At 42.8% G+C, this 25,837-nt stretch overlaps 1 protein-coding gene and 1 long non-coding RNA gene across 3 annotated transcripts; both read right to left on the bottom strand.

Moving 5' to 3' along the window:
* Window positions 1-573: 573 nt before the first annotated feature.
* On the bottom strand, window positions 574-10,549 carry LOC120750382 (uncharacterized). The gene is made up of 4 exons (XR_005699967.2): window positions 9,904-10,549; window positions 9,526-9,567; window positions 7,141-7,271; window positions 574-706 (listed from the first exon to the last, which is right to left on the bottom strand). It is a non-coding gene; the product is annotated as an uncharacterized LOC120750382 (long non-coding RNA).
* A 1,867-nt stretch (window positions 10,550-12,416) lies between these two features.
* On the bottom strand, window positions 12,417-25,749 carry DTD1 (D-aminoacyl-tRNA deacylase 1). Of its 2 annotated transcripts, none has more exons than XM_040059033.2 (6): window positions 25,639-25,749; window positions 24,033-24,123; window positions 21,854-22,089; window positions 17,758-17,855; window positions 15,122-15,295; window positions 12,417-13,024 (listed from the first exon to the last, which is right to left on the bottom strand). In XM_040059033.2, the coding sequence occupies exons 1-5, from the start codon at window positions 25,679-25,681 to the stop codon at window positions 15,143-15,145; spliced, it is 621 nt and encodes a 206-aa protein (XP_039914967.1). In that variant the 5' UTR covers window positions 25,682-25,749; the 3' UTR covers window positions 12,417-13,024; window positions 15,122-15,142. The 2 variants fall into 2 exon arrangements, with proteins under 2 accessions (XP_039914967.1, XP_039914968.1); XM_040059034.2 differs by having other exon boundaries at window positions 15,133-15,295.
* Between the last annotated feature and the right edge of the window lie 88 nt (window positions 25,750-25,837).

Genomic DNA, 25,837 nt, shown 5'->3' with positions numbered 1-25,837 from the left:
CTGGAAGAAGAGGTCAGGCCACACCTGGCTATACCCTCCTTCCAGGGATCTGTAGAGTGTGAGAAGGTCTCCCCTAAGCCTCTTTTTCTCAAGGCTGAACACCCCCAGCTCCCTCAGCCTCTCCTCATAGGACTTGCTCTCTAGATCCTTCACCAGCTTTGTTGTCCTTCTCTGGACATGCTCCAGTGTCTCAAAATCCTGTTAAAATAGTAGAAATCTAACTACAGTTTTGGTTTGGTGGGCTGCATTTCTGGAGTTTATATAAGCACATGACTGGAAGGAAGAAAAAAAAAAAAAACACAAACAAACAAACAAACAAACAAAAAACCCCTACCACTAGAAGTGTTTGTATTAGAAAAAGGTAAAATTCAAAGTACTGGCAGCCAAAGCAAGAAGCAGAGAATTCACTGGAAACAGTCTGTGATGGAAGTTAAGAACCATCTGCTTGGAAGAAGTCTTATAACTCCAAGAAGTCTCTAAGGTACCAAAGAAGGCTCAGGTTTCACTGCAAGATCAACAAAGAATTAAAACAAAATACAAGTGTATGTATAACTGCCCAGAAATCACCTGAAGTACTCCTGATGCAGCATTTTTCCTCCAGTTTTGCTTCCAGAAGCATCTCCTGCTGACAGCTGGAGTTGCTGCAGGTGCTCTAGCAAAGCTGCTCACTCACAGGCTCACCAGCACGGGCTCTTGTCAAACAATTCTAAATTCGAGGACCAAATAAAAGGGAGAAAAATGAACATAGAAAGAAACCATGTCATTTTACCCAGTGGATTGTCCAAACGTGTCATGTATATACAAGGAGCATTAACAACTGTGGATGGTTGACAGGACTCCCCACTTCCCACATCCATTTAAACTCTCATGGACCTACTAGGAGAGATTAAAAAGGCAAAATATTGCAGCTGTGGCAAGGGAACATTCTAATCTGGTAAGAATCTCCTAGACACTGCAGGCTTTCCCAGAGAGACCAGTAAAGGGGTATCACATGACAACATCATGAAATAAGAAGCTGCAAACTTCAGTGTGCCCTGTACCCCACAGGGAGACAAATTTAGGGTGAAGGAAGAAGTAAAACTGCTCCTATAGGCTCTCTCTTTCCACTTATTGCAAAACTTGTATAGCAACACCTAAGGGCCTAAATATATTCCATATATTACACTTTGTTACTGAAAAGGCTGTTCAAGTTTCTTGGGTGAGAACACAGGTGAGAACACAGGTCTAGCCAAAATCTCATGAAGTATGTGTTTTATCATGCAGTAAATATTTTTATTCTTTTTGACAATTGGATAAAATGAGGTGAACTTAAGCCAGTGGTCCCAAGAAATGAGCAGCACCATATCAGAAAAATACCCATGCTAAGGAACACATCTCAGGAGATTCCAGCAAGGGTAGAAGTAAATTGTCTCTGAGTGAGGATTTTGACAATCAAATCAGTCTGGAAAAACAGAAGCACACAGAATTTAGCACACCCTCGGAAGAAAAAACATGCTGGGCAAACTGATGTCTAAAGTTTAAGGTAAATTCAGGGCTGATTTTATATAAGAAAATATCAAGTATCCCTGTTTGGATATGTGTCTTGGTTTTGAAAGACAGTTGTCTGCCAGGGAAAGCTAGACCTTCCCTTCGAACAGAGAATGTAAACCCCCTTCTGTTGTATTTCCCCACGAGACTAGACAGCTGCCGATGGCAAAAGAGTCTGCTCTCTCTCACCGGGTGGGATATTACAGCTTTTATTCTCAAGTCCTGCCCTGCTTGGCTGAAGCCCATCCCGATGACTCGCCAGTGCCAGAGAGCGCTCACCACTCCCCTGTCAGGGCCTTTTTCCCCAGGGGGCAGGGCCCAGAGGCAGGGCCCAGAGGCACCACCCAATAAGGGAGAAGTGGGAGGGGAACAGAGCTGGGTTACATTTCAGTGTGGGGGATGGGCACTGCCTGTCAAGGACAGATCACATGATACATAGAAAAAACATTACAAATCTGATGAAATATAAACCCAATTAATGCATTACAACACCCTTCCCCCCAAATTATTATCATTTTGTAATTAGGGGCTTTCAGGCAAAGATATGGGAATAGGAGGAACAGTTATTTACTAGAAATATAAAAAAAAATAGGGAAAAAAAAGAAAATACAAATGTAATAGTACAAAAAATAACAAGCAAGCAAGCTGTAATGGTTTAAATTTAACAACCATGCAGAAACACTAATTAATGTAGTGGTTTCACATTTGCCAAATTTTGGTTACCAAATGTAGTGTAGTGGTCTAAGGGTTTATTCTCCTTTCGTAGGAGAAAGATTAGGAGAAAAAGCAAAGCAGTCTTAAGTTTAAAAATAAACAAACAGTTTTATTAACACACACTAAAAGGATGGAAAAAGAAAGTTGGGAAAAAAACTAAAACAAAACAGAATGAAACTCCAAAACACTCTTCCCTCCCCCTGCAAAGTGTTAACTTTCTTACAAAACAACACAGAGAGACACAACCTGTGATTTTAAGTCAGTTTTACCATTTAAACATAATCTTTCATCACTTTGGGAGAGGAGTCTCTCTACAGTCTCACGGAGACACTCGCCACAAGACTACAACAGTCTAGTGGCTCCTAATGTCACAAATCTGCCACCACCTAGAATTTTTGTAGACTGTGCTGTTCCACCTATTATCAGCCTATCCCCTGGCTACTTAGGGGCCTCTCAGTGTATCTGGGGTACTGTTTAAGAATGCTTCTTCTAATACAAAACAAGGATTCTCCTATCTCTAAAATCATCTCTATCTCAAAAGAAATAGAGACCTCCTTTTACCCCAGGAGCCAAGGGCTTCAAATCACTTTCTCTCTAAAATCAACTTTGTTTCAAAGGCTGAGACCTACCTTTAACCCAGGAGTGAGGGCTTTCAGATTCTCACTTAAATCTCAATCATATCAGTCCCCAGTTTTGATTAGAACCAGCATTCCCCCAAACCACATTAAGATATTACAAGGAACACTCCATTTCTCCATAGTTTACCCCAGAGAAGTCCAGCTAAAAAGTCTACGTCTTTGATCCCATTGTCCCATAATATTATCAGTTCTTTCACTCTTGATCCACTGACTTAATGCAGTGTCTTTTCTACATCCATTCTGTCTCTTTCTTCTCTTTCTCAAGGAAGGGTTAGGCACTGGAAGCTTCATGCTGGGAGGAAACAGTTAAATCTGCCCAGGCCTGCAGTGGCCATGTGCTCTCTGCACCAGGCTGCATAGATGCAAAGCCGTGCTGATGGGGGAGGCTGGTAGATGTCCTCCTTTCCACACCTCAGTCTCATTTAGGGTGGCTCAGCTTGGAGTTGTTATAAAGCTGCAGGTTTTCTTTCTCTGCTGCCAGCGGCTATTAAGCCAGGCCAGGCTTGGCCCCCTCTGCCACAGCCCCAGGCATGTGGCCAGCACTGCCAAGCTGCAGCCTGCCCTCTCCCCCACTGGCAGCCAGGGGGAAAGGGGGCCCAGCCAGCCTGAGCCACTCCCTGTGTGGGCAGCAGCCTCTGGAGGCCTGGCTGGGCCTGGCCCAAGCCCAGCCACCCAGAGGATAGTGGGGCTTGAGCCAGGTCCTCCTCCTCTGCTGCCCACAATATTACCTGGTAACTGACCCAGAAGGGAGTGATCTGTAAGAAAATCAGGCTTTTTATGAGTACTTCACAAGCATTTGACATACTCAGTGGTCAAAACAGATGCCAATATCTCAACTAACCTTCTGATAGGTCCCTGTCCTTTCTAAAGCAATTCCCAGGTGCTGACCAGGAAATACATTACACATTTCTCCATAACTAAAAACGAAACTGTGCTAACCTATGACACAAGCAAACAAAAATCCTGGAAAAAACCCTGACAGTCAGGGATACAGCCAGACACCCTGTTGCTCAGGGTGTTGGAACCAGGCCAAATAAATCCTCCTGGAGTAATAGATGTGGTTCTGTGGAGCAGAGGTGATCCTGTAGAAAGTCCAGTGGTGGTGAGATGAGTCTGATCTTCCTCCAGGTATCCAGTGGAAAAACCAGATACCTTGTGTTCTTCAGTCCCAGTTTTTATCTAGCTAGGAACAGTTGGCTCCTCCCCCACTGGGTGGAGCAACTCAGAATGGGATGATGGAATGTGTCATGTCATGTCATTGGTGGGCCCTAATGGCCTATTATCAGAAGATGTTACCCTGGAGGATGGAGGGGTGTGAAAGAGATAAGAAACACTGCCCCACCTGGTTTTAACAGCTGGGCCATTATCAGAAGGCATCTGCCCCCCTCCCCCCTGGAATCACAAGAGATAAGGGAAAATACATCTCCCCAACAGCTTTCAGCAGATAAAACAGAATACACATTTTTTGGTTACATAACCCAAGACAACATGACAGACTGTTGAGGGAAACCCAAAATATATCCCGTATTTCTTTGTGTGCAAAATTGTTACTGTCTCTTTAAGACCCTGCAAGACACAGATGTATTTATACAATGTATGACATATATTTATATAGATGACATACGCATGTGTATGAATTTTAAAGTGGCACTTTTTTAGTGCCACATTACAAATTTTATTTAGTATCTATATGTGTGTTTACGTGTATATGTTGTCTATTATTTGGGTTTATATTGTATTTCATTTCCATATTGGCTTTTATAATGGTTTCTTCTGTAGTCCCCTGTTCCCCTGGGAAAATGTATCATCCCGAGGTTCTCCCTGCCTCCGTTTTCCCCGCCCATTCTCCCACGCTGGAATGTAATCCAACTCTGTTCCACTCCCACCTTATCCCTGATTGGGTAGTGGCTTGTCCCCACCTTTAGCCCCCTTCCCTAGATATAAGCCAGAAAAGCACATGGAAATCTCTCTTGGCTGGGGGACAAGGATGGGGCTCCAGACCCAGGCGAGGGCAGGACCACAGGAGAAAGACCAAATAAAGCCCTGATTTCCCCCCTGATCAAGTGCAGACCCTTCCTTTGCCATTGATGGAGACTTGATCTCTCTAAAGGAAAAGGTTCACAGCTACTCTAGGATCCATGGGGCCCTGAGGAAAAATCTTTCCAACTGTGGTTTGTCTCTCAAGCTAGCCGAGGCAAAAACGGAGCCGGGGCTCCGAGAGAGAGACAGTCACATATATACATATATATACATGCATTTTCCAATAAGATCTGGCTTGAAGGAGAAAAGCTGGCAATCAGAAAGAGAAATATTATATGAAACTCAGTTGCTTTGAGGACACAAAATACCTACATTCAGTAATCCAAGCTGGTTTGACAAATTTCCTGAATACAAAGAGCTGCTGCAGTTTCTCCAGTGTCTGGATTTCCCCATCAGAAACAAAACTTTCAGCTTATTTAAATTAATCCTACCTCAACCCACACTCATGAACTTAAACCTCCACTTTACCCAGATGCTGGTGATGTAAGAAAACTGAATTAAGTGAATCTGATGACCAAACTGGCAAGCTGGAGGTGAAAACCATCATCATAAAAATAATGCCATGGCTCAAAAGGTCTTCCTCTGCATTTTCTGTACATTCTGAATAGGGGACCAGTAACAGAATCTGTCTGGGACTGTGTGGCACAAAGGTCAGGATGTCTACGTTCTTCTTCATTCCTCCTGTTTCGAGGAATCATCAGTACCCCTGATTTTTGGCCTCCGTAGCAGGTGCAAAGTAAGGCTGTGGTTTGGTATAAAACAGACTTAACAGGAGCAGCAGTGAGGGGACAGCAGATGAACCTCAGAGCATCACACTTCAGAGATGTACAGTTACTGGAAAATATTGTGTTACACCAATGTAGCTGGCCAGAAAGATGCAAACAAATGATGCCCCAAATTCCTGCCTCATGTACATTTAGGGATGAACAGATGATAAGCCTACAGACTCCACTTCAGAGCTCTTCAGGTCAATATATTTTATATTTTATTTACAACAGCATGGCAACACCATTCCAGTGCATTTAATTAATGTATGGCATTTGCACTTGGTAATGCTGGGCATGTTGCCATCAGTGTAGAAGCATCCAGTTCATACATGAAGTATTTTTACTCCACTTGGTTTGCTCCAAGGAAAAAACCTCACAGATTCAACTCAAGCTTCCAGCTGTTCCCCTTCTCCCTTACTCCCCATTTCCCCACTGTGTTCTCAAAGGGATTTATGCCTGCACAGGCAAACGGGGTTTTTTTTTTTTTCCCCTCTAAGCTTCTTTTATTTTATTTTTACATCCTTCTAAACATTTCCAAAACAAAGCCCACTTTGCGAGCTGTGCTGGAAATTAGGCTTATGCAGTGTTGCATTATGTTATTTGTTTTCATATTGTATTTTATGTTACTTATTTTTATATTGGGTTTTGTGTTATAATGGTTTGTTCTGTACTCCCATGTTCTCCTGGAAAGTGTTTTATTCCAAGGTTTGTCCCTACCCCTCTTCCCTGTCACTCCTCCCAGTCCCCTCCTACAGGCCCTGTCTGCCATTCGGCTGTTCCTCCCAGCTTCTGGAGAGTTCGGGTAAGGACATCGGATGATAGGGCAAGAGCCGAGGAGGTTCCTTCCTTTATGTTCCCATTGGTTTCTTTAAATGTCTCTCCAACCCTGTTCCACTCCCACCTTATCCCTCATTGGGTGTTGGTTTATTTCTTCCCTTAGCCCCTCCCCTATATGTAAGCCCCGAACACGAGTCCCAGGCAGGACTTGGCCAGAGCTGCACAGCTGAGGAAGGTGTCCAACCAGGACAGAATAAAGACCTTGGACTTTGCCCTCTGACCAAGTCTGACTCCTTTCCTCCGCCATTGATGCGTGAAAAGCTCCTTCATCGCTCCCCTGGTTTCCAGGACCCAGGGGAGTTTTCCTGTCTGGTTGCAGTCTCGAGCTAGCTTGGGCAAAACAGAACCAGTGGCTCTGAGAGAGACAAGCAACAAAGCAGGAGCCCCAAGAGGATGGGTCCAACATAGGATTACAATGGACAAAGGAGCAGAAGCTGACCAGCTTGATGATGGGGAAAGAAGGGATGCTGGAAGGCAAGATAAAATGTGCTCAAAAGCAGTGCATCTGGCACCTTCTTTAGGAGGTACAAGGCAGAAACAGGAATGTATTCTGTGCTTATCTTTAGAGACACATGTATTTCAGATAGGAAATAATTGAAAAAATAATTGTGACTGACCTGGCATTGATATGCAAAATCTTTCTGCCTTGCTGGTGCACACTGTAGGATCACCAACAGCAGTACCCACATCAAGAGCAGAACAGCTTCTCCCAGCCTGACGTCCAGCTCACCCTGAGAGATTCCTGGAGCTGGCACAGGTAAAAAAAAAACAAGTGGAAACACATCAACACAGAGCACAGTTTGAACACCAAAGCAGACAACAGCAAACAAGATTTGAAGTTAAGGGGGTTGTCACTAAAAGTACTGGACTAATTTGAAATCCTTGTTGCTAAACCATGTTGAATATAATCAGTTCCAGTTTTAATGTCAGCACTTTTATACTTGCAAGAATGCACTATGCTGCTCTTCAAGATGGTTTTCTTATCAGCATGTGGCTGCATATGACTCCATGGACTTCTCAACAATACCTCCTATTAGAAAGAGACATTAAGTCTAAATACTCTGATTATTTTTCTTTATGGATTTTAATCCATAATATATTTCACTGTAATTATTTGCAGGAACATTCTGACTAGCTCAATATACTTTCACCACTGGAGCATAATAGAAAAAATATAATTTGTCCTACCATCAGAAATATTTGTAATCAGTTTTATAGAAGAACAACAGTGATTTCCCTAAAACACAGGTAGAGAAATGGAAATTTATTCATAAAATGCTTTGTTAGATGTGTTAAAAATACATGTATGTTAAACTAACTGGACTAAAGAGTCTCTCACCTTCCTCTTCTTCCCTGAAATGCAGAGGCAGTTTTGCAGCAGGCACACAACAACTTCATGGTTGCAGTGGACACTTCAACTTATGAAGCCCACTGGCTATATTCCCATAAATTTCCTAAAACTTAAAGTTTTCATTGTTATTCCTTTTAATCCATAAGAAACATCTCCATTGCTCCCTCCCATTTCATCAAGTCCTCACTATGTATTAGCATATGATAAAGCAGGTTCGGGGGGGTTGTTCAGGTTTCTTTTCTAAGGACATTTATCAACCTCTTGGAAATTTTCCATGCTGGCCAGGAGTTCCTTGGCTGGGCATCACAAGGTTATTGCTCACAATGTTCCACTTCCAAAAGCATGACAGGGAACATTGTCTGGCTGATTGCAGTTTGTGCCTGCTTCAGGGACAGCAAACCTCAGCACTGCGAGACAATAATCAACTCTCCGTGGGGAGAAATATTCCATCGGACTGCCCTTTTGAAGAATTCCCCTAAAATGATAGCTTTTAAAATGTGAGTGTATTTTAGGATTGACACCAACTGCATTTGCTTTTTACATTCCTGTCTTGTGTACCTCTAACCCCAAACAAACAAAGAAAAGCAATTAGAGAGAACTTATTTGGAGCTATCAAGAGATACAAATAAAAATCCATTGCTGAACAAACAAGTGTCTGGCTTCTGAGGAGCGAGAGCACATCAAAGAAACAAACTCATGACAGAATGAAAGACATATTCGTATTCTGATTCAAATTGCACAATCAAAGAGAACCTCCTCCCCTAAAGGAATGTGAGTAGGACCATACTCTAATTTCATTCAAAAGGCACCCACGTATTTCCCCAGGCAGATATTTGTCAGTCCTAAAGAGTGATTGTAAGCATCGTACTCATCTTAGGAAATTCACCTCCTGCCTTGACACCCAGAACACATCTATTGGTGCTGCCAAAATTGTAGTCATGTAACTTGACAGATATGCTCTGAACTGAAGACAGCTCAGAGTCTGAGGCTTAGAAAAGGCAGCACAGACAATGCTGGTGCCACCACAGGTCTGTGTGAGCTGTAGTAACAAAGGGTTGCTGCTTCCCCTTGCATCTTCTCTGCAGGGCTGAGGCGTTTGCACAAATGTAATGCAGATCTCTGGGTCAACATGCAGAAAAAATTGTATTATACAGTTTTAGAACTCTGGAGTGCAAATACTTACACCAAATACACTCTGAAGAAACAGTGATGTCAATTATCACTAAAATAATAATTTTTCTTCAGGGAAGGAGACTTTAATGAAAACACCTTTAGCCACTGTAATCATTTTCAGTTTCTTAGGTTCTGCTGACACCAGATGGCACAAAGGAAAATAGTATCAAAGCATTGAACATCTCTGGTCCTCCTTCAGCAGCCCATCACACCTCACCTTCTCTGAGTCAAGATTTGCCATTTCTGTTGCTACAAAACCAATACACTCAAAGATTTAGAAGATATGACATGGAAGGCTTTTACAGGTTAATAACATCTGCTATATGAACTGTCTACCCCAAAGTACTCAAACGTTTTGCAGACAGTTGTATTAGTGCAGAAGGAATAGTAAAAAGACATATATATGCTCTAAACAGCCAGAGGCTTTTCAACCACCCTTATAAAATGAGTCCCAGTTCTTAACAGGAAAAAAACTTACCATCATACTTCATCTGGCACTGGTCAACATCCCCCAGGTAACCTAAACACAAGGGGAAAAAACACTTTTGAATGAATAGCAAAGTACTCTCTTACACAAAGGGTAAATCTCCTCTCCTTAAGTCACAACTGTGGCACATTCCCCATACACCAATATGTTGACAATATATTTATTAAATCAATAATAATTTTTTGGCATGGAAATACAAGGAGCAGCTCTAAAATGCTGTGGGTATTAGGTTAAACTCACGAAGAACAAAAATATATTCAGATACTGCAGGCTGTGAGTACTAAATTGTTTATTAAATGAGAGGAGCTCTCTGAAAGAAATCAGCAATGAGAAATAAAATATTTGGACCATTCCCTGGTCCAGCCTGACCTTTTGAAGCACTTGCCATTCCCAAGCAGCCCTTGACCAAAGATTAGCTGGTTATTGATAACACCTGCGGCGCAAACAGAGCTGTTGAGACCCCACCATGCTGTGGGCTATCTCCAGCCCCTGGCACCACTTCTCCACCAAGGCTGTGCTGCTCTGACCTCAGTCCCATTTACATCTGTGGCTTCCTAAAATATCCCACACATCATGTGAGCATAATGCGATGGGGTTACAAGGGAAATAGGGGGGGCTGGCGTTTAGATGGGTTTACACCTGCTCCATAAGCCCTTCCATGCTTAGCGTGGGCATCCAAGATCAGCCACAGCTCAGTATTTCCATGGTTTATTTTCAAAGACCGTTGTCAAAAACCCCTCAATCTTCAACCTGGCTCCTCATCCCCTTTGAAAGAGCTCAGCTTTGAGCTGTTTATGGTAGGGTGAACAGGAGCCCAGTTTTTATAGGAAGAACTAGGATTTGGCCTGGCAAACCATGGACTGAGGAGAAGACAGGGTTCTTTCCTCCTAAGGCATTGGGAATAGAATGACTTACAATAAAATGGAGGTTGGTATGAGAATGAATGTGTACTCCAGAATACAGAAAGGTGACCAGCCGTCACTGTATTTTTACAGCATCTGCTCTGATTCCTGTCAGGGCCCTGCCATTTCACTTTCACTGAGAACCAGAGTTCAGAGAACAGAGAACCATGCAAAGAGTTTAGGAATCTCTTTTTAAATTTTCACCAAACCTTTGCTATAATCCATAGTTATACACAGCTGAGCTGAGAGGGAATCATTTGTAAACACTCAGGTGTAAAATCGACCAAAAATGGGCACTTCGGAGAACATTGTGGGAATGTTCAGGATGGACTGGCAGCCAGAGTAGAGCAGACACTTCACACCAACTGAAAACCTGCTTGGGGAGGTTTGTCTGCCCTTTGCGGGGCAGGTACTGAAAGGAAGAAACTCCACTAGTCAGAGTGGGAGTGCTCCATGAATGAGCATTTCTGTAAATGAGAATATTTTTAATTAATTGTCCACACCAGCTTCTAAACTATGAGCTTAGCCACTGGGTACTTACATCAATAGTCATGTTATTTTGACTTTGACTACTGTATTTATACTGACTACCCCAAAATAAAATACTCAGATCATTTTTCCAAACAGCTTTGTAGAAACATCATTTATTCTGACCGTTCCATTCTTAAAATCCTGTTTTTCAAACTATCATAGCCCCTAGAGCCAGTATCTCAATGGAGATGTTGGAAAAACACCTGCAAAAATTTTTTAGTGTTATAATAACTGTATTTTCTGGTTTTTAGCAGTCCACAATTAGCAGCACATTTTCACTGGAGGTGTCTCCTGTTGAGAAAACATTTTTTTCCTGAGAAATATTAAGCAGAGGAACAAGAGACAGGAATTCATGTCTCCCAGTTTTTGCTTGCATCTCTCTACAAGAAGAAAAATCCATGGGATAAATATTCAATTTCAAAGCCATGTAACTGCACTTGGAAAAGTGGCCTTGGCCAAGATGTGCTGCTAGAATAAGGTAATAACTTTTGCTAAAGTAAAGAGTACTTTCAAATTAGGTGGGCTTGGCTGGCTGGTGGTTTTTATAAAACTAATTTGTGATGTTTAAAGATACTCTTGAGTATGGGACAACAGGAAGCATCTGTCCCAAATATACAGCTTTTCCATACATTGCATATAAAAGTCAGATGGAAAATTATGTCACTCTTAAAGACAAGACTAAGTGTAACACCTCCACCTATCCTGCCCACTCACCATTCCTGTTCAAATGCCAGTTGTGTAGCTTGCCAAATTTTTACTTAAGCTCCACAGTTTTTAAAAAACCATGTCAGTGTGCAGTTCTAACTCTCCTATCTTGATTTGACTGGTTACAAGCAAGTTAAAAAAAGAAAAAACAAAAACACCAGTAGTTACACGATGTGCAGCATTGTAACTGTGATGTGCTTTTGGATTAACAACTCTCACCAGTGAGTTATCCCTACAATCAGGGAGAGAGCTGTGCATTCTGGCTCTGACGGCAGACACAGCAGGTACCCAGGGCAGACTGGAAGGGCAAGGCACACCCACAGAAATACAAAAGGTGCCATCATCTCTGAAAGAAGTCAAAGTGTAATACCCTGCAGTCCTTCATTTCCCCAAAAGCGTCCTTGGCAGTGTTGCAGCTTCTTCTCAGCTCTTGTTGTTGGCTGGCAGTTTCCAAATGCTCTTCTGCCTCCCATGGATCTGACAGAAGTGTCAGCAGCCCTGGATGCAGTAGGTGGAGCAGCTGTGCAGCATTTTGATGGCCACCACAAATGGTGGTGTATTAGATGTGTTAGAAACAGCAAAGATTTCAGGTCAGCAGCCTGACTTCCAACCTTCCACAGGAAGGGTGGATGAGTTGAAGCAATAGGTGTTTCTTGGCCTACTTTAGCTCTGTGTCCCCCCGCTTTTGTCACACCCAGGAGTGACTCAGGGAATGTAGTACACAAACACTAACAGGCACTCAGCTGGCATCATTTGTTTAATAAAGTCTTTTCTGGTTTTAAAAAAGTTTACAAGACAGATGTGTTCCACATGATAAACAACTAGAGGTTGATCTTCCGTTGTAATAACTTAATCCATGCAGAAAAACTGGACTGCCTAACCGGATGTTAGGCAGCAGCTAACAATTTACCAAAATATGAACATATCTGCACACTGCAATGGAAACAGGCAGCACATGACACCACAGAGTGAGAATCAATACACAAGCCTGCTCAGAGAATTTTCAGAATTCAAGTGTAAATTTAAGGAAAACCCCTGATTTATTCTTTAAATGGAGCTTATGTACTGAGAGTGAAATGTTCTGCTACAATCTGCCTACAGTCACCCTTTACTCAGCAGTCGTGTGAGAACACATACACAAAAATGTCACAAGTCCTTTTCACTACTGACACTACACATGAACAACTGAATCTGATAGCATTGCTTTGGTTGGTTCAATATAGAATGATAGGTTTCTAATGTCTCAGCTCTCCTTTCCCATTTTCCATCCTTTTCCAAAGTAACTGAAGAGCGTTGCTGAGGCAAGTGTTGGGTCTTTCTTCAAGAATTCAGTGTAGCTTTTGTGTAAGAAACTGTGGAAGGCAACAAAGAGGAACATTAGGTAGATCAGAAAAAAAACAGGATTCCTTCCAATCTCATACAGAAAAGAATCTTATCGTCACAGTATGAAAACTAATGCTAGGTTATCTGTATACCATATTTTAGCGGTGTTCAGCTCCTTAGAAATCCAAATGTTATTGGAAAGATTGGACTGACCAAAGCACTCCAGAAGGCCTGCAAACCCTCTAAAATGTTCTTATTTCAACACACAACCCAGAAACAGTAGGGGGAAAACCTTGTATGCAACCGAAGTAATCACCCAGTGTCTGGCCACCTGGGAAATACATGGATTTAAAAGAGAAATAAAAAGTAAGTAACTTTGTGAGCAATGAACAATGCTGAATTGTATAAAACACAGCCAAACTAAACGCTGGGGACAGGAAAATTAGAGAAAGGTTAAACTTTAACTTTGCACAGCTGTTAATAATTAAACCTCACAGCAAGCTCATGGATTCAGTGTGCAGACGAGGATAATAACACTTTCTTGAGAGCTTGGAAACATTTGAAAAGTCAAAATCAGCAATGTAGCTTTTCAGAGGCAGGAAGGGGGAAGGAAGATAATGAAAGCTGTGTCCTGAAGGCTTAAAGCTGACTGGAAGAGTATGATAAACACATATCTACATAGGCAGATAATCCATGACAAAGGATTCAGATCTATATTCAGCCTAATTCCATTCACTGATGTCTAGGCATGTCCTGCAAGTCAAGTGCCTGAAGGGAGAGATCTGCTGCTGAGGCAAGTTAGGCTCTCAATGCATGCCCCAATGTCCTTATTAGATGGTGGAGGTCTATCAAACAGCCTGTTATTAATTCATCCTGGGTGTTGGGGGTTAAGTTTGGTTTTGGTTTTATTTTCTTTCCCTATAGAATTTCCTCCCCCATTAAGTTGCTAAGAGACTAAATACTGATGCTTAAAGGGTATTTGACCCACACAAAAGAAGTGGTGAGGGCGGTAGATCACTTAGTTTGAGGGAGGGAAAGGCTATATGGGGCTCTGGGAGCTGAGGGTGCCCTCCTCCCGCTCTCCGCTTCAGAGAGGACAACTGCAGGTCAGGCAACTGCTCCCTGCGTGGAGTCCACTGTTAACGGAGGGTCTGGTCCGGAGAATTCTATCATCTGCTGGAGCGCCCAAGAACTCAGAGCTCCTCGCCTGCTCTGCTGGAGCTGGGTCAGACTCGTCCAACCGTCGTGGCTTCTTCAGCACTGCTCACTTTGCCTGTCGGGACACCCCACCCACCCCCGCCAGGACAACCCACCGTTTTCAGTCGTCAGCCCCGGAGTTTCCACTGTTTCGGCTTAGTGCTCTCAGGGTCCCAAGAGATCAGACTGCCCCAGGCTTGTGAGACAAAGCCCCTGGGGGTTCTTGATTCTTTTTATTATTATTATTGCTGTAGTTGTTGTTGTTTGTCCTGTTATGTTTACTAGTAAAGAACTGTTATTCCTTTCCCCATAGCTCTGACTGAAAAGCCTCTTCAATCTTCTAAATTATAATAACTTGGAGGGAAGGGATTGGAATTCCCCATTCCTAGAGAGGCCCCGCCTCTCCCTAGCAGATACCTGTCTTTCAAACCAAGACACTGGGAAAGAACAAACTGAGGAGGGGCAGGTAAGAACCATAAAAGGAAGCTGCTGTTCTGCCCTGTCTCCAAGCTTCTGAGCTGTTTTCCACCTCCAGTGCTGTATTTGGGCTCTTCCAGAGTGAGCTCCCTGCTAGGTGAGGAAAGACAAAAATACAACCCTGTGTCTCCATGAAGAACACAAGGCAGGATTCTGAGTTAAGTCACTGCTGTATTATCATATCAAACTTTCAGATTTCCTGAGTCAACATGGAAACAGTCATGACTGGGTTAGACTTGCAACTCCAGCCAAGCACACAGCTGGGAAGAGGTTTTCACACATCCCAACATTCTGGTGTGCAACTGCAGATGGGAGCAGAGGTTGCAAAATTTATAAAACCAGCAAGATTATAAAATTTCACCTTCCAGCATTTCTAATGCTACTCTCTGCATGTGCTGCTTCAGTGAAACAGGCAGGGGGTCAAGCATTACAGAGGAGAGGAGAAGCCAAACCTGTGGCCTGCCTTGGATAAGCTAAGGCTCTCTTTCTGAGGACACGTCTCCTTCTGCTCCGCTGCTAGCACTGGGGTCATCCTTGTTTCGGGGGACATTTCTTTCTCTGCTTGACTCAGACGGCTTGGTTCTGGTCTTCTCTTTTCTTTGCTGCTGTTTTTCAAGTTTTGTCAGCTATTCACAAAGTAAGGAAAAAATACATCATGTAATAAAACAACTTCAGAAGTCTGTTCCTAAAAAATTGTAAATGTAAGCATTTGTATAAAACTTGCAACTTGGATTCACACCACTGATACATGTATCAACAAAACAAAAAAGAAAGAAAAAAAAAGCTGAAGGCTGAGATTTTCAAAAATTTAGAAAAGGCAGTGAATTATCACTACAAGATAACATGATCACCCCAGCTTTAAGAGAAGTGATTTATTTATATCCCTCTAGAATAAGGAATACAAAAAATACATTTGGATTGACTAACCCAAATGTATTTTTACTAATTACATTACAAATTACTTATAAAGTTCTGACTACCAATTACAAACACAGACAATTGCTGAGACAAAATTAGATATTTCACTGTCACATCCAATGACATAAAACAGCTATTCATCAGCAATTATTTGGCTAATCTCTTCCTACTAATATCATATTAAACACTGAAGGATGGTTAAGTTATCTCTTCTTGCTGAAGCTGAAAGCACAAATATAAAAACCACACCATCTCTTAGCCTTAGTTCCCATGCTACAAACAAATCAACAGATTTTTGACAGCAAAAAAAGAATTCAATGAGCACGGAAGAGGAAAGAGAACAACAATTTAAACTGGCTCTTCCTCATCACACTTTGCATGATGGATATCTTGACCCCACCTCCTCTTGGAATTTCTATCAGCTGAAAATGGCTGGGACCAGGAGTGGGAGTTACATTCACTCTTTTCTGTATCTCTTCTGTCTCTTTCTTCTTCTAATTCCCTCTCCTCCAAGTTTTGAGCTACTTAAAATCAGACAGGTTTGGAGTTTGCAAAGTTGAATGGGTTAAGTCAATGCTTTGTGAAATGTTTTGTGTTAACTGGATGTTGCTCTAAATTTTTGCCAAAACTGTCTGATTTTCTGAAGGTTGCCAGTGAAATTTTTGTTCTTTTGACCTCTTCATAATGTCCTGTTGGAACTTCCCCCTCGTGTCTAACTCAGGGAACATGAAAAAAACCAAAGACCTTTTAAGAGGCTCATCAAGGGAGTTTTGAGCCTTACACTGCTAGACAAAGACCAGCATCCTTCCCTGTCTTCCACTCACGTTGTGGCCACCAGGAAGGTGCTGTCAGATGGGTAAAGCAGGCAGCCTTGAACTGTGAAGGCAAAACCCTTTAACAAGCCAATATTCCCCTAGAAAGATATGAAACCTTGCAGAATCCTGCATGCTTTGGTAATTCCTTGGTTATTTTATACCTACACACAGGGCAGCAGTTCTCACTCCAAAAACAGAGCTCCTGCTGCTGCTACTTATGCATGGCTTGGCCTAAGAACTCTTTGGGCTAAAACTGTGAGGGCACAGAAAGAAAGACTAGAAACAGAAGTAGATTATTCAGGGGCTAAACCATGACACAAGAAACCAGAACAGAATTTGAAGGTAAAAACAAAACCAACCTCAAACCAAGCTTTTTAAGGCAACACAGGGCACTTGTGTCTGCTCATTTCATAGCTGGAGGACATGTTGAGAAGGATGATGTGTGGGATAGTACAAAAAGCTTTACTAAAATGTAGAAAAACTAAATCCACCACCTTTCCTTTCTTTACTTGGCAGGTGACCTTATTGTAGAAGAGTATTAAATCAGTTGGACAGGATTTTCCCTTTTGAATCCATGTTGACTGTGCATTGTCCTTTAAATACCTTTCAGTAGCACCTAGCATGATCTTTTCCACCATTTTTCCAGGCACTGAGGTTAGATTAACAGTCTTGAAGTTTCCTGGTTCTTCCCTCCTGCCCTTTTTATAAACTGCAGTAACAATTTCATCAAGCTTAAGTGAAGCATTATACAAATAAGGTTGGTGTGGCCTTGCTGAAGCACAACAATCCCTCCCCCTTTTCTTTCAGCCTGGAAAAGCTGGCCACTGTTGTGTTTAGAGGATGAGGAAGCCTCAACACTGCATCTGGTTTTCAGCACAACTTGTGCTGTCCTCAGCAGAGCTAACTCACTCTCCTGTCCAATAGAGACTTAAATTTGGGATTGAAATTTGCTATTCCCTTGATTCTGACAGACAGGTACCTCTCCTCTTCCATCCAGTCACCCACATGCAAAAGCTCCCACATGGCAAGAAACTTCACTAAAGGAACGGGAGTGTCCAGACCTATTAAAAACATTGTTAATGAGTCATGATTAAACGACAGTTTTAATGAGGAGGAGGAATAAACTGTGAAAAGCTGTTCTGCATTGCACACATACAACCTTTCCCAGGACAGCAGGCAGCCATTAACAGGCCCAGGAGTTGAAGAAAACAATGCCATTATTTGACTGTTCAGAGGCTGCACAGGAAGGACAAGATCCTTGTGCCTAAGGGAAGCTGTACTGCTTCACAACAGGAATGCTACAAATTTGGAGATGATCCATCATCCCTTCCAGACACACCTTAGGGGTCACTTACTTGTTTAGGATCAAAAGTGGCTGCTGGGGATTCCAGTTCTATTGTTACAGGACCATCATTCTGGATGTGGACCTGCATGTAGGCACCAAACTTGCCATCTGAAAAGGGAAGAGACAACAAGTAGTCAGGGCCCTTGAGAGGATAACACACACCGAAGCTTTTACCAACTGTGATACCAAAAAGAAATAAAAAATACATAAAAGGGCAGCCAACTATTGAACTGCAAAAAGCTAAGAAAAAAAAAACACAGTGTATGTGCACTCAGGTATGTAGCTTGACATTCAGAGAGGATAAATACACAGCTAACTAAGAGAAACATGCTCAAAACAAACCAAGTCCACAGGTAATCAGGGATATAATACATGTAATACAGGTCCATAGTTCGAGTCAAGCAGTTCTCATTGGCAGGAGACGACATTTTAAAGGATGTAACAGCTCAGCCTAGGGATCCAATCCAACTGACCATCTGATGTTTTGAAGAAACTTTATATTTAGGCAAAAGGTAAGAAGATCTGGAGCTTATTCTGAAGCATTTGAAAATTGAATACTGTAGAACAGGGGACACTGGGGTGCAGCTCAGTCCCATTCTGCTACAGCTGTCCTGCTTGACACCTAGGCTGGTCTTTGAGAGTTACATCGATGTAACCTACACCCTGTGACCACAAGACCAAGTCAAAACTAGAACATCTTTAACAAAATAATAAACAAAGAATATTATTTTAAACTTTATTAGCGTGAGCACAACTTTTCAAATTGCTCTCTACAATCATCCCATCCCTCTGCTGTACTTCACTTACAAAAAGGGTGGGTCTTTTCCATTTACCATTCATGTGTATGGACCTAAAAAAAAAGTAAACTCCACAAGCCCTTTTTTCCAGAGGCTCATAAAGTGATCAAATAAATCCCCACCTTCACCAGAACACTCACAATACTCCCATGTCCTAAGCGCTTTCTATCTTGTTCTAAGCACCAAAACTACTGTCAAGGAACATCTTTCCGTAACAGCTCCCTCCCCTTCTCCTCACACATTTAAATTTCTAGTTGCTGCTCTTCATCTTTCCCCATTTTAAGACTTCTGGATTGATCAATTCATCTTGCAACATCTTCTGCAACAAAATAGGATCCTAGAAGTATTATTAAAGTGATGAGTTCATTCTGCTGGACACCCATCTCTCCAAATTCCTTGCCTTTAAAAGCCCAGCACGTATGCCTTCTTTGGATGGAAGATCTTCACTTAACATGAGTCAGAGAAGCCACATCTGAGCCATAAAGACTTGAAAAAGAGGTATCATTTACTTCCAGAATATTTTTGTACACATTTCAAGCCTTATGACCTAGAAATTTCACATTGGTTTTATATTTCTAAGCCTGTCTGCTTGGTAAGTAATTCTTAATTAACCTCATGTGAATACTGTTGCTCCAGATAAGAGCACTTACGCTGAAGTGACACTGACTAAGGGAATTAATCATGGAGAATAATTGTGCTTTCAATTTGTACGAAACCTTAATCTGTGTTAAACTCTTCCTATTGGAACAATCCTCTCATATTTACCTAGATATTAGTACTAAGGGAGTAAAACTTTTCACACTCCTTGCCATGTTAATCTTTACTATTCCAGAAGACTAAATACACATTCAATACAGAAAGCAAATGCCCTGAAACATAAGGAGGAGCCTTGGTAGGTCTGATATTTGGATATTAGCTTGCACACTAAGTGCTCAGGCCTGCAGTCACCAGCTCTGCTCCTCAGAGGGGAGTGAGATATTTGAGAACACAAGGAAGCACTGAAGCACAACAAGGACTTCTGATGCAGCTTATTATTTCCTAGACGTGAGTCCTTATGTGTTAAACTGCGCTTAATTAGGAACCATGGCTCTGAACCTTCTCCAAGATTTTGTCGAGTGTCTCACTGCTTTTGGTATAAAAGAATAGTTTGTGCCTCTGTCTGGGGAACACTTGCCACTCTGAGCTCTTGGCTGGCAAGCTCCAGGTAGACAGCAAACGGAGAGGAGGTGCCTGCCCCGCACCTACAACTTCCACCAGCCAAATTCTTTACTGAACACAAACAGAAACCAGAAAACACGAGGCCCTTAGGAGCTAGGACAAGACCTTTATTGATCTGTTGTTGCCTCAGCTACACAAATTCCACTTTCAGTGATTAAATTCCTCCTCTGATTTGTAAGATCAAAAGGAAGGGCATCTACAGCAATCCAGAGAATCAAACTCTGATCTCCCAATAACTACAACTGTTGTGTGTGTGCGCCTGTGTGTATGTAGGGGCAATGTGAGTACAGATTTTCCAGAGAGCAAAAAAGCAAAAACAACAAAACACTGGCAAAACAATTGGCACAGCAGAATCTTCAACCTAAGAGAATCTTAACAGACTTGGATGCAGCACCCCATAACTGGCACAGTTTAATAAGAAAGCAAAATCATAAACTGACAGATAGTTCCAATGCTGCCAGCAGTTTTAAATGCATGTGTTATCTGACACAATAGCACTCTTAGGTTTCCAAATCTGTGCTTTTATCATGGAAAAAAAATGCAGAAGTGAAAGCTCATTTTGCAGAAAGCACTGGCAAAAACATGCCAAAATAAGGGCACTTTATATGAATTTCAAGTACACAACTGCTATTCACTGAGAGAAAGAATTCAAAAAGCTGCTGTCAAAATACAAACTGAATGAAGGGCTATCAAAAATGCATTCCTTATCAGGAACAAATATTGGAAGAACATACCAAGCTAGAAAAGCTTGGAAAATGGACATTTGTGGATATGTGGACATGCGTGCATTTCACTGTGCCTCCTTGGAAAGCACTGGAAAAATTACCCTAACTTAGAGTCAATATGAAAACTAGCCTCTAAATCTTTCCCCAGCTATCAGTTTTCTGTCTTTTTTTACTCGTTTCCTCATAAGGAAAGTAAGGCCAACCATTATCTATTAACAGACGCCATTTAAAAAACAGTCTTTTCTAGTAACTTGTCTTCTGCTAAGTGTAGCAAAAAGTCATATCTGAATATGAAAATGGACAGAGAGCACTCAGAAAGCCAAAAAGAAAAGACTGAGTGTGGACAGAGCACAAATGAACAGGGAAGCTGTAGTAATGCACCCCCACACCCAAGCAGGAGTTTCTATATAAGGAAAAAAGTTTTGGTTTACCTTTGAACATGTAAGGAAGTTAAACTAGAATTTTCCATAGCCTTCTCATTGTAATTGGCCCAGAGCCAGCACAGGAGCACTCATTGGGCTTTGGAAATGTACCTCAAAGCCTGTTGCAAATTTCATTGGGCAAGGTGCCAAAAAGCCCACCTGGACCATCAAGTACAAAAAAAGATTGCACAGAGGGCCTCAATTGCTTTTTTGGACTGCCTTAGCAGTGTGAGAGTGCTCTCTGCACTGTGTTCAACTTATATTTCTTTGTTCTATAATGTTTGCTATTTTTGTCATTATTAAAACCTTTTGTTTTACAAAGCACGTCCAGAGAAGTTGTCTCGCTATTATTAAGCCATTTCTCTGTGAGGGATGGCCCCTCAGAGGTAACAGATCTTCGTGGGGCTTATCACATCTGACCCCATGCAAGATTCCATCAGGAAGCCAGGCATTTTCTGGTAGAGAGAAAACTGTTCCACACATGACAGAGAGGTGAGGAAAGAGAGTCAAAATCAAAAGCTGTTCTTAAGTAGCACATTACACCTCCCATTGTCACAATTCCATTTAAAAGGATGTGGAAGTGACAGATGGAACTGTGTTGTCCATCATATACTGGTGACACCTCCAAGCCTCAGAAAATCAGAAAAAATACTTCTCAGAAATAATGCTTCTCTTGGTTTAATCTATCTATACAGCACAAAACATCCACCCTTTGAGGGACCCTGACCTCATAGCTTGTCCTCATGGCTGCAGCCTGTCTGGGCTGCCAAAAGGAGTACAAGAACATCTACATGTCACCTAGACGAAGGCCAGGAAATGGCTTGGCTAGAGGAAGACTGGAGTGATCACCCTGACAGGCTCTAGTGAAAGTTATTAACATCCCTTCAGCTACAGAAAATCACAGAATAAAGAAAGCAAGAACCTTGCCAACCTTCTGTCCTTACCTTTAATAAGCTCTGGTTTGTAGGCTTTTCTTAGCTGTTCTAGGAAGTTGTTATAAAAAGACTCTGCCTGCTCCGTGGGCATTGCCATGTGATAGTCAGGCTTGTTTCCCTTCAGGATGCACTGGAGAGTAAATTGGCTCACACACAACACTTCATACTGTTTATCCATCACACTTTTGGACCAGTGCTTCCCACTTTCATCTTCAAAGACTCGCAAGTTCAAGATCTTTCGAACCCTGGGAGGAGGAGAAGATAATTCCTAAATTGTCCTGCGTAAGATTAACAGGTACCATACAGAATGAGCTAACAGATGCATATTCAATCTGCCTCCACATAACCTGCATTCCCAGCCATGGGAATCTCATCACATTAGGCACAGCCTTAACCAAGACAGCCCTTATACGGCTACACAACAGTGTCAGGTCATGAATCCACACCATCATTTTAGAGTGTGGTACCAGGACAGAATAACTGCATGTTACACAGTGACATAAGGATGGCACGGGAAAGCTCACTCTTTACTATCTGCTTTTATGTGTCACAACATTATTTAATGTGTGAACAACTTTGGGAATTTTGATCCTCCCCCCGCACCAGGAAATCACACTTAGTAGGAAATAAGATCATTCTAAACTGTGTTTAAAACTGTGGGGTTTTGTTTCTAATCAAGATTCACATAGATTCCTCCTGCTTTGTCACTTCCTAGCACTGTTCCCAAACCAGGCCCCACAAGCCAAATGATGACAACATTTTTTCATCAGGACGAAAGGAGATATCCAAGGAGCAGTACAGAACTGCAGCTGGCAGCAAAGTGTTTTGAATTTTGGGCCAATTTTTTAGAGACAGGGGACAGAACTGACTGGCGCAAGACAACAAGGGGACCTTCACAAGTGGATCCTGAAAAGCAGCAGGCAGCTGCAACCCAGTGCATGTCAGGACTTTGACTGGTAACAGGACTGCATCCAAGCCACTCTTCTGTCTTTGGTTTTTTTCTGGCTTCTCCATACCTGCAGCATCAAGGGAGCCTATCAAGTGCAAAGGGTTTCAACTGCAGTCATCAGCCAGGTATTTTGCACTGCGCCAGAGATGAGGCAGTCAGTCCAAGACAAAGCTAAGACTTTGTTATGGTCTAGCTTCAGGGCTTTGCCATCACTAAGGCACAGTCACAAGAACATCCTTGCCAATTTCTGTGTGTCAACAGCAAACAGAATTAACTCCTGAATGAAGTGGATTGTTGAAAGCATCCACTGTAAGGCCCCAGCAGAAGGTTTGAATCATCATCACTGCTCTGTTTTCTTCATAGATATGTTAGTTGTTTCATTTACAGGATTACTAAAGTTTCCTTTAATAGGACCTGAAAAGCCTGGTTAAGCTGCTTTCTGTCACTCCTTCTGCCCAGATGCTCCTGCCCTTCCTGTGTCAGCCATCCCAACAACCTGGTGCTGAGAGCACAGTAGCTACAGATCTCCTGCCTGCAAAATTCAGAAGCAGCTTCCACATCTATCAAGGGAGGGATGGGAAGTGATGGCAAAGCAGATGTTACACACTAAGGGAGGTAAACAGTAAGGCAAATGAGCATGTGAGAATAAAAACCCCTTCCGTCTTAACATCAGTCAGCTCTACAACATGTTTCTTTTTTGCCTTTGCAAGGACTGAGGTCAGCCCTAGAGAAATAACCAGTCCAAAAAGACAGAAGTCCCTGGAGAGCTCTCTCTTGCACATTTGCTGGCTGAATCCCACTATTCTGTGGCCATGGAACAGATGGCCAGAGCCAGGCCTCCAGGCTGCCAAAACTGATTCCTGTTTGCAGACAAGCAACTGACAAGACTATAGTGCCTTTAGGAAGAACAAAACCCATGGTGCAAGCTAAAAGGAGAGTTTGAGGATTCTCATAAATCACATCCTTGAAGGACGGATTTTTTCAGACTCAAAAAGGACAGAAACCTAAAAAAAGTACACTCTTGATTAAAAAAACACAGCAGAAAATGGGAGCAGATTTTTCTCAATGGAACATGAAGAGAAAACTCTAAGAAACCTGTATTCACGATAAAATCTGAAGAGAAGCTAACAGGCAAATCTGGATTTCCCAATAGGTATAGCTGATTTGTTTGGCTACTGCACCAGTATCAGCAATGCACAAATGGAAGAGTACAAGGCAAAAGGAAGGGGAGTGACTTACATGTGCTCCAGTTCTCTTTGTGTATCTTCCAAAGAAATGCCCAGCAGCACACAGAGGCCTCGTCCTATTGAACTGATTTGTTCACCACCCACTGGAGAAAGGAGAAAGAGAAAAGAAAATAAGGCTAAATGCACTGTCTCGTTTTATGGCACAATTAGTTTCAGCTGTCCAACCACTAAAAAAACACCAACATTCTAAACCCTGTTTCCCCTGTCTTAAGTTTGTAGATTTGCAAGATCACATGGAAACATTCTTTCAAAAGTAAGTAACTGGGTTACTTACTCCAGCATTTAAAAATACCGTATAAAGGTTTTTATACCACAGTTGGATCAGTTGTTCTAAACAGAAAGGTAGTAAAACTCTCCCCAGTCCCTGAAAAGTTATCCACCTGGTTGATGCCACGAAGTGCACTCAATTTCTCTACTCCACCACTCCCTTCACACTTTGAATTTTTTTAACAGGTGATTTCTACCTGATAAGAGTCCTCATAGATTTTTTGAAGCATGACTTTCAACAGCCTGCAAATTCCACGCTCATAATTGGGAAAACAACCCCTTAAATGACATTTACAATAAAACACAAACTATCATACATCTGTTGTGTCTTCCTAAGAAATGTCTTAAATTATCTTAATTAAGTTAACGTGGTTGGCACTGAGATGACTGTAGTAAGAATAAATACGGTCTTCAAACTGAGATAAGCACCAGTTACCCAGCTGTTAAAACTGCATCCAGGCTCACGACTGAGACAAAAAGCTCCAAACATCCCACAAAATGAAAAGAGATCAGGCCACCAGTAAAAGCTGAAAGTGTCTGTGCACTAGTCGCTCTATCAGGGTATGAGTCCTCCAGTCCAGAAATATATTCTGCTAAATACATCACTGTCTCCCAAACTCTTCAACAGCCAGAAACAACAGTTTAAATTCTCTCCAGAAAAGTGGAGACAGTGCCACTGACACACAAAAGCAGCGCAAAAAGATGATCCAGGCTGCACTATCAACGTGCCTGCGATGCACTGAGGTGGCTATGACTGTAGTGCCAGGGCATGCAAGCCACGGAAGAGGGACACTGGAATGGCACTGCAGCCACACGCACAGCAAATGCACGGCCGTGACCGAGGCAGCCCCACTAACACAGCACCAAGGGCGGTGTCACAGCACCGAGCCTGCTAGAGCCCAAGAAGAGTTTGGACAATGCTCTCCGGCACATGGTATGACTCTTGGGGATGTCCTGTGCAGGGCTAAGAATCGGACTCCAAGATCCTTTTGGGTCCCTTCCAACTAGGAATACTCCGTGATTCCGTGAACACAAGCGAAGCAAGATGACTGTGACTGTGCTGCCCACACAAAGGCGCTCCGAAGAGGCGACGGCAGCGCGACTGCCAGCCCACGCCTGCCAGGCAAGTCTGCACACAGAGCTCCACACACCCTCCACACACATGCACCCCACGGGGGCCGAGCCCCAGGGGAGCCGCAAGCGAGCGGACCTACACCAACCCCACGCAGGGGGACAAGGGGAGGGGAACGCCCGCACACACCCACACACATACACAGATACACACGCAGCCGCCTCCGGCCCCCGCAGCTCCACGGTCGGGACACACTGACCTGTGACGCTGGCCTGGGCCACCCGCTGCACGATCGCCTTCATGGCGCAGCGCAGCGTGGCCAGCGCCGAGCGGAGACAGCTGCGGCGCCCGGCAGCGGCGGCCGCTCCCCCGCGCCCCGCACGCAGCGCCTCCCGGCGCACGGGAGGTGCCGCGGCAGCCCTGGCACCGCCGCTATAGGGAATTCTATAGGAGAGCGA

Source organism: Hirundo rustica, chromosome 3 (genome assembly GCF_015227805.2).
Source record: "Hirundo rustica isolate bHirRus1 chromosome 3, bHirRus1.pri.v3, whole genome shotgun sequence".
Classification (NCBI taxonomy): Eukaryota; Metazoa; Chordata; class Aves; order Passeriformes; family Hirundinidae; genus Hirundo; species Hirundo rustica.
Note: the sequence above shows the minus strand (reverse complement) of the source record. Positions and strands in the feature narration are given on the sequence as shown.